Consider the following 15,025-nt stretch of genomic DNA (forward strand, 5'->3'; position numbering starts at 1 on the left):
ATGGCAATTGACTAGCAACCAAGAATAGAAGTCACGTCTTCTATCTCCTCAGTCTAGGGCATCTTGCTCTACAGTAGAGATTTTCAAGTAGTAAAGTGGATCCATAATGATAATGATAATTATGATGTTTTAATTCACTCTATTACACTATGATGTTTTCCAAAGTTAATGTGTTTCTCCTAAGAGATGAGAACAGTTCCTTAGTGAGAGATTTTAATTTTAATTCTTTATGAAGCCTTAATTCTGTATGGAGAAGTGAGTATATGTTTTCAGAAGCCATTGATGGCCAATGGTTTGTTCCAAATCGAGAGGAGATAAATCAAACCCTTTATAGGTTGAACACTGGATAGCAAAATAGAATAAATAAAACCAATGCCTTCTATTCATCTATCTCTTGAAGAACTTTTCTTATGTACCACCACCTCATACCCCAAAAAACAAACCAAACAAACAAACAAAAATCTTATCTCTACTGTGCTTCTACCAGACCAGTTATAGTTGACCTCACTAATAAAGATGAAATACATCTTGTATCTATTTTAGCATATAGGAATGTGGCTAAAATTTTATTTCCAGGAAGATCCTTCAAAATCCTGTTTCTGTGTTCCTCCTTTCTTAGATACAGCCTGAATGGGGGCTATGATTTACTCAAATTCACACTACTAGGTGGTGGGCCAGGCAGGGCCTTCGCATTTCTCTTTCTGAGATTCTGACATTTGTTTTTGTAACATTACATTTCATCTCATAAGCATTGTTCCTGCTATGCCACAAACGTAAGCCTCAGAAGTATCCAGGTTGTTTACAATTAAGGCTCATTTTAAAGAGAGAGAAAGTAGGTGGATGGGGAACTAAGAAAAAGCCTCACACTGTTTTCCTTGGGGCCACAATTTATCGATACTACCAAACAATTAAGGCTCTATAGTCTGGTTTTTATAATTTCTTTGGCTCTATAAATATTTTGTCCTTTTTGAAATATGGTTTAAGAACTACTTTCCTTTAAATAGCTCTTTGTTTGATGAAGTAGTCCTCAATGTAGCAACTCCTCCCACTCTATTTCACTCTGTTTGATTAGAAGTCCTAACATATTACATATGCGAGCAGATTCTCCCCATGACCCACCCCACCAAACCCCCATCTCTTTCTACTAAATGATGGGATTTCCTGACACCCATTTTATTTCTCCCTCAGGATCAAGTGAACACCCTTAAAGACCTGGCAACATATTTTGAAGAAATAGGCCATCCCGATGCTGTGGACATACAGGAAATGCGGGAGTCCCTGGTGTCCCAGTTTGAAGGCCTGAAAGAGCCACTGGCCACCCGGAAGAAGAAACTCATTGACCTTCTCCTCCTGCATCAGATCTACAGAGACACAGAGGACGAGGAGGCCTGGATCCAAGAGACTGAACCCTCAGCAGCTTCCACCTACCTTGGTTAGTACAGCCTGAGCAGGCTGAGCTGTAAGGAGAAGTCGACGGTCTGCAGATTGTTTGAGAGGTCTGAGATACAGCAGTGAGAGGGGAAAAGTTTGCTCTCAGCTCTTTCCCCTCAACTCATGAAAACTTTGCCAGTCTTCCATAAAAAGATTTTTTAAAAATTCATACTGAAAAGTTTACCTCCTAAAACCAGACATGAACAGCACCATGAATTTAACACCTCTGGGAAGAGCTAGAATGCTCAGCTTTTTGCTACTTCTTCTAACTTTTTTATTGCCAAGGTCGTTGGCTGAGCAGCCATGGTTAGTGTTTGAGGTACCAAGTGTTTTTGTCTATATTGTCAATGACTCTTTTATAGCTATATGAGCTATTACAAGGATAAAAGTGTTGAAGCAGTGGATAAAGTGCAAATTTTCCTTCATTTGGAAGCTATCAGTTCACCATTGTCAGCGCCAGGACACTTGCAATGAAATACAAAAAAAGTGCACATAAATATAATTCAAACAATATGCATATGTTGGGAACATCTATAAGGGGCTGAACAATGATAACAATGGAGATGCTAGTCTGGAAAAACTTCCTAGAAAGGAAAGGATCTCTTTGAAGGGTGGACTGGCATGAAGAATTTCTGGAGAGGCATATAGTGTGAAGCCAGGGAGGGAAATTTTGGAAAGAAGAGAGGTAAAGCATGGATAGAAGACAGGGAGGATGAAGTAGACAGCTGGAACTGGGGATCTTCGATGGGGAAGGAAATTAACAATCCGTAGTTTTTGTTATGTGATTGTTAATGTTAAGCAATGAGTGAGGCACTTTTTTAAAGTTATTTGTAATCATAACCAAAAAAAAAATCTTCAGAACAGATAACATTGTACCATTTTCATGGTGAAAAAACCTAGTTTAGAGAATTTAATAATTTTCTGACACCTATAGAAGCTAGTAAGTGGAAGATACTGCTTTTTACACCACAATATGCTGAAAGAAAATTGGTTACACAATATTGGAAATTTGAGCTGAAAAGTTACTTACCTTTCTACCTATTTTCCAAAAAGAATAGTGATTTATTCATTATCTTTTATAGAATAATGAATTAAATTTTCTTAGTACAAAGAGGCAAGAGGAAGAACAAAGCTGAACAGAATTAATTCAGACAAATGGTATAAATTTCAGGTGGCCCACTCAATCATTAGAACCTCAAAGGGAAGAACTCAAAGATCCAAGAGATATAAAGAAGGGGAATAGTCTCTTCTTATTCCAAACACTAAAACGATACCAGAACTTGAAATTTTTTTTCTCTGTAGGCAAGGATTTGATTGCCTCCAAGAATCTTCTGAACAGACACCAAGTCATCCAGGCTGACATTGCCAGCCATGAGCCACGCATTCAGTTGATAATGGAGAGAGGAAACAAAATGGTAGAGGAAGGTATGTAAGATTCAGATTGGGTTTCCCAATCATCACTATGCCAAACTTATGGAAGAAGTTTGTTCAATTTTAGGGCTTCAAGGGAATTTAAAGATATCTGACCCCACCTTTCCATCCAGTACAGAAATTCCCCTTGGGCATTTCTGACAGAAGATTATACGATGTTCTTTGTATATTCTAGTAGTAGGAACCTCCTTACCTCATAAGCCAGTCATTTCTAGTATTCTGTAAAGCCAAAATTATTTAAGTAAAATATTTTTATTTTAATAATCAATACGTTTTCTACAGAAGTTATAGAATTCAGAATTTGAATTACAAAGTCCCGTAAAACAAGTCAGGTCCTTTTCCCACATAGGAACTTCCGGATCTGTGAAGACATGTCTTAGGTTTCCAATGTCTTATTGTCTTTATGGTAAATAGCAACATTTTCTTAAATTTCTTACTTTGTATAGTCTTAATGTCTCTCCTCCTTCTGGTCTCCCATCTTCAAAAATCCTTACTGCTTAAATATGGTTTTCAGAATCTAACATCATATGCCAGATATGGTATAAGCAATGCAGATTGCATTGGGATTTTTCCTCTATTAATTCAGGAATAAATTGCTGCCAACCAGTGTCCAGCTATAAAAAGTATAGTTTAAAATTCAGATTGCTGAGCAACAATTCAGATTTCAAGAATATTTCAAAACTAAAAATGTTTATTTGGGGTTCCTAAGTACTATAGTGACTGTCTTTTTTTTCCCCCCTTGAAATCTCCAAATGTAACTGTGGATTTTATTTATTTCTCCTTTCAGTTCTATCAGTTTGTTTCATGTATTTCGAAGCTGTTATTGCTGGCACAGACACTTAAACTTGTTATGTCCTCTTGATGAATTTAAATCTTTAATATTATAACCTAGTCCTCTTTATCCCTGGTGATACCCTAAAGGCTACTTAGTGCAACTTTAATTTAGCCACTCCAGCTGTCTCTATCCTTTTGTTTATACTCTGTTTTTTTTGTATTTAAAGCAGATTTCTTATAGATAGCATATCCTTAGGCTTTGCTTTTCTTTTATGCAATTTGATAATCTCTCCCTTTTAATGAGTGTTTACAGCATTTACATTTAATGCCATTTGCAGTAACATGGGTGGACCTTGAAGGTATTATGCTAAGTGGAATAAGTCAGACAGAGAAAGCCAAATACCTTATGATTTAACTTGTATGTGGAAAATTAAAACAAACATATAGATATAGAGATTAGATTGGTGGTTACCAGAAGGGAAGGGGGAAGGTGGAAGGTGAAAGGAGTAAAAGGGCACACATGTATGGTGACGAACGATAATTAGTCTTTGGATGATTAACGTGATGTAGTCCACACAGAAATTGAAATATAATGATGTACACCTGAAATTTATATAATGTTATAAACCAATGTTACCTCCATTTTTTAAAAAAAGCAATTATCAATATGGTTAAGTTTAAATCTAGCATCACGGCTATTTTTTCTTTGTCAGTCTCTACTTTCTTTGCATTAATTATGCATTTGTTATGATTCCATTTTATCTCCATAGTTGTTTATTAGCTATAGTTGTGTGGGGTGTGTGGGTATGTTTATTGTAGGATACTGATTCTCTATTTGTGGTTTTGTGGTTTTCATAATGATGCTAAGATGTTATTTGCCTTTCCCACATTCATTCATAAGTGTACAGTGAACTTTACTGGAGTCTACATGATGTGTGATAATGCCATTGCTTCAATGGTTAATGGAATATATACTTGTGTATTTTGTTTTAAAATTTTGTTTTGATTTCTGATATGGTAACCATTAATAGATATCACTATATAATCAAAAACTTTTAGGGGTCCTCAATAATTTTTAAAATTATAAAGGGCCATAGCAACGGAGAATGGATTGGTGGTTTCCATGGGGCGGTGGGGGGGGGGGGGGGGGTGAGGCAAAAGGGGTGATTAGGCTCACATGTGTGGGGATGCACTATAATTAGTTTTTGGGTGGTGAACATGATGTAATCTACACAGAATTTGAAATATATTATGATGTACATCCGAAAGATATATAATGTTATAATCCAATGTTACTGCAATTAGAAAAAATTATAAAGGTATTCCAGGAGCAAAAATTTAAGTCACTGCTCTAGGTTTTAAACTATAGATCTTTAACTTACCACAGTCTAGCTTCATATAGTATCTCACCATTTCATGTGTAGAATAAGAGCCTTAAACATGTTTCTATTTCTCCCCTTTCATCCTTTGTACATTCATGTCACACATTTTAATTTTACATATCTTTTAAAGCCCACCATGCATTGTTATTAATTTGGCTTTAATAATAAATTAGCTTTGAAAGAGATTAAGAAATGAGGAAAAAATCCTTTAATATTTACTCACATATTTGTGTTCTTCATTCTTTTGTCTCCATTCGTATCTTTACCTTTATAACTTTCCTTCTAAATATTTCCTCTAATATTTCTTGTAGTGCAGGTCTGCTAGCCATAAATTTTCTAGGCTTTTATTGGTCTAAGACTTCACTTTGCCTTGATTTTTGGAACAAATTTTCACTCGATCTGAAATTCTTGGTTGACAGTGTCTTTCTTTCAGTACTTTAAAGATGCTACTGCATTGTCTTCTGACTTGCAGCGTTTCTGATGAGAAGTCTACTATCATAACTATCTTTGCTCCTCCATATGTAATGTATATATTTTTTCCTCTGACTCTTTCAAGCTTTTTATCACTGGTTTTCAGCACTTTGATTACCATATGACTTGGTGTGGTTTTCTTTGTTTCTTCAGCTTGGGCAATCATTGAGCTTCTTGGATGTGCTTTCTTATGGTACTTCTAGGGGAGCCTTTATTCTGGAACTAATCTAGAGATTAGTCCACTACTAAGGTGTAACCCTTCTGAAGACTCTACCTCCTGCATTATAACATCTTTCCACCTTGGTGGGTGCTAATTTTAATTATTCACAGCCCTATGTGACCCTTAGGAATTTTTTGGCCTACTGCTTTCCTACTGTCATCCTTTCTTCACCCTTGAGAAGTTTTCTTACACATGTGTGCTAAGGAGTAATCAGTCAAATACCCTAGGGGGGCCTTTCTGCATTATCTTCAAAGCTCCATTTCTGTGCAGTACCTTCTCTTCAGGACTGTTCCACAAGCTCCAACTATCTTGTCTTCTTCCAACTCTGCTCTCTGCCTCCTCAACCCAGTGTGGCTGCTAGTTCTGCTTGGGTTAGTCTTTCCAGAACTGCAGCCTAGGACCTGCCTCAGGCATGAACTGCGACAATCATAGGGCCTATCTCATTTTTACCCTTCTCTCGGCAGTTATGGTCCTCTGCCTATTGTCTGAAAATCATTGCATCTATAGTCTGTTCTGTTTTGTAGCTGTTTAGAGGGGATAACAATTCCTGTAGTAATAAGTCCCTTGGGGGCAGAAATGGAAATCTGCTGAATTTCTGTTTAGTCTAGAGAATACATATTCTTGGATCTCTGACTAGTGCCTACACATAGGTATTCCATTTTCAAGTCTGTATATTGTAGGCTGTAACACCCCATTCACCACCACATGTACACACCTATCCTCCATTAGTGCCTATTAGTGCTTAATCTTGCTTACAACATTCCAATTCCCAGGAATTTAGGTAAAAAAAATGTCATATTGACTACGTGCAGCATCATTCTCATGCTTCCTTTCTCTCTTCAATCAAAAGGATTGAAGTGTAGTGGACATTAATGAAGGTAACACTCACTTATTTTCCAACCACTCCATAGGACACTTTGCTGCAGAAGATGTGGCCTCAAAGGTTAAGAGTTTGAATGAGAATATGGAGTCTCTCCAGGCTCGAGCTGCTAGACGGCAGAATGATCTTGAGGCCATTGTCCAGTTCCAGCAGTACCTGGCTGACCTGCATGAAGCAGAAGCATGGATTAGAGAGAAGGAACCTATTGTAGACAACACTAACTATGGAGCTGATGAAGAAGCAGCTGAGGTAAGGTGGGCATGGGAATAAACCTTGTCTAATACTCACCGAATGATACCAAATTAGATTGTAGGACAGCTACAGTTTCTGTTACATTATTTGGAGTTTCCAGTGTGATAGCCTTTGGCCTTCCGTTGCAGGGATAACCTCAGAGTTGATGGAGGTCCCAAAAGATACACTACATTTTCCTAATCCCACAGAAATCCATAGATTCCTTAGAGATTATCTAAACCTGAAAAAGCATGACTAGAGATCCGTGCCTGTCTTGGTCCCATCCTAAACTGCCCAAACTAACCTTGGGATTTCACAAACTAACCATGGCTTTAGGATATAAGCACCTTAATTACTTTATTGAAATAAAATCAGGCAGACATGTTAGGGCAAGAAGAACGTCAAAGGTCAGAATTACCCTTTATATCCATTCCTTTGTTCTGTTCATTGTCCAGTGGTAAGCTAGTATAGTATTTCACAAATCTTTGGCACTAGAAATAATTGAAATGGGCATCTAATATAATGTTAATGTTTAATCCTACAAAGTAACATTATCAGCAGTCTCCTCTTTGAGCTGGGGTGTGTTGATAAAATGCTTGTGCAATTTTGACCTTGTTTTGATTAAAGCAAAATATTGAAATTTTTGTTCATTTGACTCCTATTTGATACTTGCAAATTTAGAGTTAAAAAAAAAAGAAAGAACTTTACATACAGATGGAAAGTGTCTCTTACCAGGAATTAGGACAATTGGTATAACCCGAAATAGTAGTTGAAGCACTCCCCAGGAATGTTTAGTGTTCTTCCTGTATTTGCTTCTGATGATCTTCCCATCAACAAATCCAGGCTCTTCTAAAGAAGCATGAGGCCTTTCTAGTGGATCTCAAAGCATTTGGAAACAGTATGAAAGCTCTACGGGATCAGGCAGAAGCCTTCCAGGTAAGGACTTAGGGTTGACAAGAATCACATTCCTCACCACAGAAGAAAAGGAATTCTCTTTGTTACTGATTTTTATTTCCTATAACCCAGGAAGCAATTGCAAAGAAAATGGTAAGTTTTATGATCCTTATAGGCAGGAATTGTAGCATCTTTGTAGCATGTACAGAATTTAGTAGACAAGTTCTCAATAAGTGCTATCAAGTGTTCGTTAATGTATTTTTTGCTTTCCTTTTTCCTTCCTTTTATCTTTCTATTCCTCTTTCTTTCTTCCTTCCTTTATTCACATCTCTCCTTCTTATGTTTTTCCTGATTTCTTTCCTTCCTTCTTTAGTTTTTTTTATACCAACACTTATTAAAAGTCTGACACATGCAAGTATGAATAAAAATAATCCTGACTTGCAGGGAAATTACGGTATATTAGGTGATCAGAAATTTTAACAAATAAGTGCACATAATAGCTACATGAACAGGAAAAATGGTCTCAAACAAAGGAGTGTTCCGTTCTCTTGGAATAAGAATGCTCGAAGATAGGAACATTTTCATAGCTGAGACAAACCAGTTTATCTGAGTTACTTAAAAAAAAAGGTGGTTTGCTATGCAGACAAAGATGAGAAGGGCCTTTGTAGTCAATGAGCTGTGAGAGCAAAAGCACTGAAGCATAAAATAGTCAAGCAGTTTTTGGAAACTGGAAATACAAATAGTTGAGAATATGAGAATGGCTAGGGCGCAAGGTGAAAAGGAATGTCCCGAAGAGTGACGAAGCTGGGATCAATTAAATGATACAAGTGTCTCCTGTGTGTAGTGGAAGAAAAAAGAAAAACACTTCTTACATTCAAGGAATTCTTTCTAATGAGAGGCTCTGAATTCATACACTGGGGGTAGACAAAAGACATGGACCCACATGTCAAGTCATATATATTTTTACAGAATTTCTACTCTGTGCCTTCATCAAGCCGTGCACAGAGGGTATCTAAACAAGAATGGGTGGACTTATGAATTGTACATTATGAGGAAACACAGTACTTGAAGGATATAAAATCAAAGAGATCTGCAAGGGGAGGTAAACCTTCAATCTTCAACTCCAGTCTGAAGAAGGTGTGGGTCATTACTTATGAAAGGGCTGTATATTGTGTTCATTCTTTCGGAGATAAGATGTTTGCAGGAAGTAAAAATCAGAGACGACTACACCGTGGAGAGCAGGTTGCTTGCTAAAGAGAAATACAAGATATTTGATCTCAGTTTATGTTCTCAATTTTTAAAATTCTGTGGTGTTTCCTATGTTGTAGATCACTCATCTCTAAAAAAGAAATCCCACAGTTCCTTGAAATAATAGTGTAAAGGCCTGGGGTTGGAAGGATTTTCAGTAGAAGCCCAGGGAATGGAGATGGTGTTGAGAGATAGTGGGTCTTTCACTTTCTCAAACAATTTTTTGAAATGTTGATGTGTATAATCCTTTATTACCAGCTTTAAGAACTGGTGTCTTAGAGTACTTAATATATTTCCAACAAACTACATGCTTACTTGCTTACTCTCTGTTCAAACTTCCCAGCTCGTTTGTCCCCTGAGAAGTGTTGGATTGAGCAGTATCGCTGAAAACAACATATTGTGATCTCTCTGTACTGGCAGCTATGTAAGAGCTTCCAACCAGAGGCAACTCTCTCCTGTTAGGCCCAGGGACTGCCTACCACTGTTAGGCTGTACAGGAATATATTTCCAATGGGTGACTGACATGTTCTGCTTCTTGTTTTTATTCAGCAACAACAGGCTGCACCAGTGGAAGGAGCTGCTCGAGAAGTGAGGGTTATGGCTTTATATGACTTCCAGGCCCGCAGCAACCGAGAAGTCACCATGAAGAAAGGTGATGTCTTAACTCTGCTCAGTTCCATCAACAAGGTGACTTTCCTTTCTAACCTTCTTCCCACCATGTAGTTCTTCCACAGTCATCTCTCCCAACCCTCCCAGATATGTATATTTTGGCCAGCCAACATTTTTCTCTTGTTATCTCTCTTAAATAACCATAATTTACTGATTACTTTCTTTCCTCCAGATATTATGTATGATCCTGTACGCACATATCTTTTGGGATAATAATACCAGTTTTACAGTTAACCAGATGAAGACTCAAGGAGCTTAAGTAACTAGTCTAAAGACATATAAGCTATGAGGGGCAATTCTGTAATATATTTACAAGAATTATCTGTCCCTTTCTCTTTGTCTCTTTGCATGTTCCTCTTCTGTACCTGTGTTCCTAGTGATGGAACAACAATGGCTGAGGTCAAGGGAAGCTTGATCAAGGACAAGTCTTTTGTCAGCTTGATTTTCTTTAGACCTTATGTCTGTGAGAATATTGATAAAATATTGGCTAGGATTTTAACTATATTTTTCATAATTGCTCAAGTAATTTTTATATTCTAATATTAATTTATCTCCAAAAATGATTGGGAAGAAAAGAGGAGAGTTTCAGATATCGTTACTTTGAAGGCAAGTGAATTTTTTAGAGAAGCAAGATGTTTTATTATCAAATAAGCTGTGTACCAGTGCCCACAGGCTTCTCCATTTCAGTACATTATTCTCTGAGGAGTTTAACTCTAGAGTGGTTAGTATAGCAACACTCCAAAAATACTCTGCGGGGATCAGGGGGATACTTAAACATAAAGCATTTGCATAAGTGAAATTCAGGGCAACACACAATTTTCAGAGAGATGAGGAGGAGAAGTTCTTGCACAATACTGTCATATACAGCTGCTCCACCCACAAGAAGCCCAGTTCAATTCTGGCTCTATGGGTTTTTTGTAAATTCCTAGTAGACAGAGTGCCCCATCATTAAAAGAACTGTCACTAGTTTTTGAAAACCTCATCAAAATTAAGAGGCTAACATCAAATGTCAGATTCCTCGATTTCAAAGGCTCATCTCTGCAATTCCTGAAACTCCTTATTTACCTTATTTGTAATGTATGAAAATTATTTGCCACCCATAAGCAAAGGTTTGCTTCTCTTGGCCATTAGCCCATGTCCATGCCTAAAGACTTAGTTATGAGAGTTGAAGCCTCTCCTATTTGTAGCTTTTCCAAGAACTAAGGAAGGAGTGGGGATCTGCTCTCCCTTCAGGACTGGTGGAAGGTGGAAGCTGATGATCACCAGGGCTTTGTGCCAGCTGTCTATGTCAGGAAGCTGGCCCATGATGAGTTTCCTATGCTCCCTCAGCGGCAGCGAGAAGAACCAGGCAGCATCACCCAGCGCCAGGAACAGATTGAGAAACAGTAAGTTCTGGAGGCTGGAGAACTGGACAGTCTTTGGCCAAACATTTCCTACTGGCCAAAGACACTTCTCATGACTCTGCATCTGTTAGACTAGAGATGTCCTGCAAGTTTGCAGATTTTAAGAGCTAAAAGTAAACTTAGTGTCCTTCAGATACTTCAGTTTTGATATGAGGAAAGGGAAGCCCAGAACCATTAAATCAATTGCCTGAGGTCAGACACTTAATTAAGCCACATCTTCTGACTCCCCACCTGGCATTCTTTCAAGGTTATTGAAAGGTCTTTTGACCTTCATATAAATTTTGTTTACTATACCAGGCTGTTTCATATCCAGTTGTCCACAGCCCTGTGGAACTTTCACTTACATATAATGGGGAAGGGATGTTGCCAGTCTCACTACTGGAACATTAATATTTTTATTATTTTTAGGTGGAACGCTGTGTGTATGTCTCTGTTTGCAATGCTATTTTCATTCTATCTTTATTTCCTCCTCTCCTTTACCATTCTTCAATTGATTTTTCCTTTACCTCCTTTTTGTCCCTTTCATTCTCTCCCTCTCTCACCCTACTTCTACTCTTCTGTGTTTTCTTCACTTTTTTTTCCATCTTTCCCATTCTTTTCATTTCTCCATTCAGGTATCGCTCCCTCCTTGATCGGGCAGAAGAACGCAGACGTCGTCTATTGCAACGATACAATGAGTTTTTGCTGGCCTATGAGGCAGGAGACATGCTGGACTGGATCCGAGAGAAAAAGGCAGAAAACACTGGGGTAGACCTAGATGATGTTTGGGAGCTGCAGAAAAAGTTTGATGAGTTCCAAACGGTGAGAAAGAGGAACCTTCTCCTCTAGACAGCTTTTTAAGGATTATCATTTTTCTCTTTTATCTTATAACTCCTCTTAAGCAACTCCTTAATTTCATATTTACTAAATATCATCCCCAAAGCCACTGACGGTTCCATATTTCACATCTTCCTCTGGGTATTGTAGATGCAAAGAGGGTGCTGAGGAAACTAATGACCCTAACTTTGCAGCCACAGTCCCTGCCACTCCCAAATACTACTGGGAGTGCTGGTCTCCTAAAAACTTGTCCTATACTGTACTGTGTTCATGGTGATGCCCAGGTTGAGATGGGGTGTTTTGGGACTCTGTGTAAGGTCTATTTATGGGGCAGAAGTTGGGGTGAGAAGATGGGAATAACAACCTGACTTTACAGCTGGACAATTCCTAAGTTTCTGCCTACCTAAAACCCTTCCATTCTCCTATATTCTCTCAGATTCATTCTATTATCTTAACTAGCATCAGTATAAACTCCTTTTTCTTTTCTTTTTTTATGATACCTTCCAAATGGAATTCAAAGCAATAGATAGATAGGTGATAAATATAGAGATAGAAATAGAGTTTATATATGTGTGTGTCTGTGTGTGTGTAGTTTTGGAAAATATAAGAATGAGAAAAATAAGAGTAAAATTATAAAAGAAAACTAGGAATGAGACTTCCATGAGAAAACTCATTGAAAGTTCATTGTATAACGTAATTAAAAATATCATCACCATAGACATGGTGATGAGCCCCCTTGAGCTGTTTCTTACAAATACTTTAATATAAAGAGATTGCAACTCAGTCAGTGGTATTCTGTAGAAGGCGAAGGAGTTTATATTGGTAGGAAAGAATATTATATGCTGCAAGTATAGACACCTCTGGTGATGTAATTTAATCTGTAGTGATATTTTTAAGAAATCAAGGAAACTGTAGGTACTCCATACTCCAGGTAAATAAAAGTTTTCTTGCCAGGTTTTTGATAGCCACCAGTTGTCAGGGAGTTTAAAGGTTCTCTTACTTGTGGTAGAATGGAGTAAGGTGGTTTGTTGTGGATGGCAAGTGAAGTTAGCAATATGTTTTAATATTTAGCCAAATTGAAGGCGAGATAAGCAGATAAGTATAAAAGATTCTTGAGAAGGGGATTTACATTGCTTTGGACAAATTTTTCCGTCCAGGATTTGAAGACCAATGAGCCCCGGCTGAAGGATATCAACAACATAGCTGATGATCTTCTATTTGAAGGCCTTCTAACACCAGAAGGAACTCAAATACGGAAGGTAACTAAGTTCTCCTTCCTTTTCTCCTCAGTACTAGGTTGAGCTTTGGGAGTCTTCCTCTAACTTATACTCAACTTCATATTCCATAAATCAGGTAGAACATGGAGAAGGGAATGGGAACATGGAGCTGACTACAAGAAAGATCAAAGACAATAGTCCAAATAGTCCAGCCATGTAAACATTTGAGCTGATCAGAAATCCTTAAATTTCAATACATGCTCCACCTCCCCCCGACCACCACAGACACAACAAATTCATTGCTTACATACATGATACAAAGAAAATGCAGATAAAGGAGCTGTGATAGTAAGAAGGGGTTAATCAAGAAACATTACTGAAACAGATCGGCTCTGATAAAATCTGATGAAAGAAGGAGAAGAATATAGATCAGCAGAGATGGAGGAGGGGCATTCTAGACCTGATTCAGATTTGGACTTATGGTTCCATAAAAGATCTAGTGAATATTTATGCAATGTCTAGTCCAGCTCTCTGGATTGTCATAAACCAGTAAAGATGAGTTTTCTCCCTCTTTTTGTGGTAGTGGACACGGGGTAAGAGGGAGAAGGAATGTGCATAGGAACAATTTATTTATTCTCTGCAGAAAGTAGGGCTCTAAGAGGCTTCTTGGTTTAGTCAATTCAGGGTGCAGAAAGCTATTATATTTCTCCTTGAGAATACCTTCTAACTACCAAGGCAACACTTTCCACTTATTTTCAGGGGTTGTGATGTAGTCTTTGTGGCAGCAAACATCAATCGCTACTCCAGGGTTGATGGCTCCATCCTGGAACATTAGTTTGGGAAGGAAAGTAATCCCTTTCTTAACTGCACTGGCATAAATGAGGCCCTAGCTCAAGCTTTCCAAGAAAGAAATAAGCTTATGTAATTTATGAAAGAAAGAACATGAAAACTATCATAATTTAAACCCCATCTAGCCTTCACACACCACAGAACTATCTGTGTTAGCTCCCTAGCTAAAATGTGATATGTTTGCCTCTTTTAGGAGTTGAATACCCGCTGGGACTCCTTGCAGCGGCTTGCAGATGAACAGCGCCAGATGCTGGGCAGTGCCCATGCTGTCCAGATGTTTCACAGGTGAGAATTTTAACCCTAAAAAGCAGTGCTGCTCTAGAACCCACTCAAAAATCCTTAAGTGTGATTACTATAGAACAGTCATAGCCATTAGTATAACCCTTCTTCCTGAGACAGGGATAGTAGGAGATCAGGTGTTTCAGGAGTACATCCCTCACTTCGCACATAGGATACTCCCAGACAATCAACTTCAATTTTCTAGTGCCTAGGTTTGGGCCCTGGTATGTAATTAGCAGTCTATATACTTTTTCATGGTAGTGGATGAAACTTGAAGTAGAAACAAGAGGTTTAAGTAATTGTATTCCTGTACCAGAAGTAGACAGTAAAGGACAACAGACATCACATTGACTCTAACTGTTGATTCAACAATTTTTTATGTCTGATTTCCAAATTTGTGTCTACGCTAAGAAACATACATGTAACTAAATAAGTAAACAAACATACCAACAAACAAAATGGAAACCAAACACTTTCACTGTGTATAAATATATTTTGGAATATTCAGAAAAGGGAAAATTGAAATGTAGATGAGTCTGGTTGTTTCAAATGGCTTAAGATGGAAAGCCTTGAAACATAATAGTTAAGCATGTGGCTCTGCAATCTGGCTGCCTGGTTCAAACTTAGGATCCACCACTTAGCAATGGTATAACCCTGCGCAAATAGCCTCTTTAAGCTTCAGTTTTCTCATATGTAAAATGGGAACAGTAATAGTAACCATGCCTCAAGTAGTCGTTGTGAAGAGTCAATAAACCCAAGTTCTAACACGTTAAAAAAGATGGTGATGCTGTTGGTAGTGATGAATTCCTTATGAGCCCAGTTATTCTGCC

At 37.9% G+C, this 15,025-nt stretch overlaps 1 protein-coding gene across 3 annotated transcripts in view; it reads left to right on the forward strand.

The window, feature by feature from the left end:
• The window catches only part of SPTA1 (spectrin alpha, erythrocytic 1), a 64,788-nt gene that overhangs the window by 19,947 nt on the left and 29,816 nt on the right, over window positions 1-15,025 (forward strand). For all 3 annotated transcript variants that reach the window (XM_005610224.4, XM_070266945.1, XM_070266946.1), the window contains exons 17-25: window positions 1,189-1,432; window positions 2,734-2,856; window positions 6,621-6,838; window positions 7,664-7,756; window positions 9,512-9,649; window positions 10,865-11,016; window positions 11,649-11,835; window positions 13,008-13,109; window positions 14,110-14,201. In XM_005610224.4, coding sequence (XP_005610281.2) covers window positions 1,189-1,432; window positions 2,734-2,856; window positions 6,621-6,838; window positions 7,664-7,756; window positions 9,512-9,649; window positions 10,865-11,016; window positions 11,649-11,835; window positions 13,008-13,109; window positions 14,110-14,201 — 1,349 coding nt within the window. The remainder of the gene's footprint in view (window positions 1-1,188; window positions 1,433-2,733; window positions 2,857-6,620; window positions 6,839-7,663; window positions 7,757-9,511; window positions 9,650-10,864; window positions 11,017-11,648; window positions 11,836-13,007; window positions 13,110-14,109; window positions 14,202-15,025) is intronic.

The sequence above is a fragment of the Equus caballus genome, chromosome 5, assembly GCF_041296265.1.
Source record: "Equus caballus isolate H_3958 breed thoroughbred chromosome 5, TB-T2T, whole genome shotgun sequence".
Lineage (NCBI taxonomy): Eukaryota > Metazoa > Chordata > Mammalia > Perissodactyla > Equidae > Equus > Equus caballus.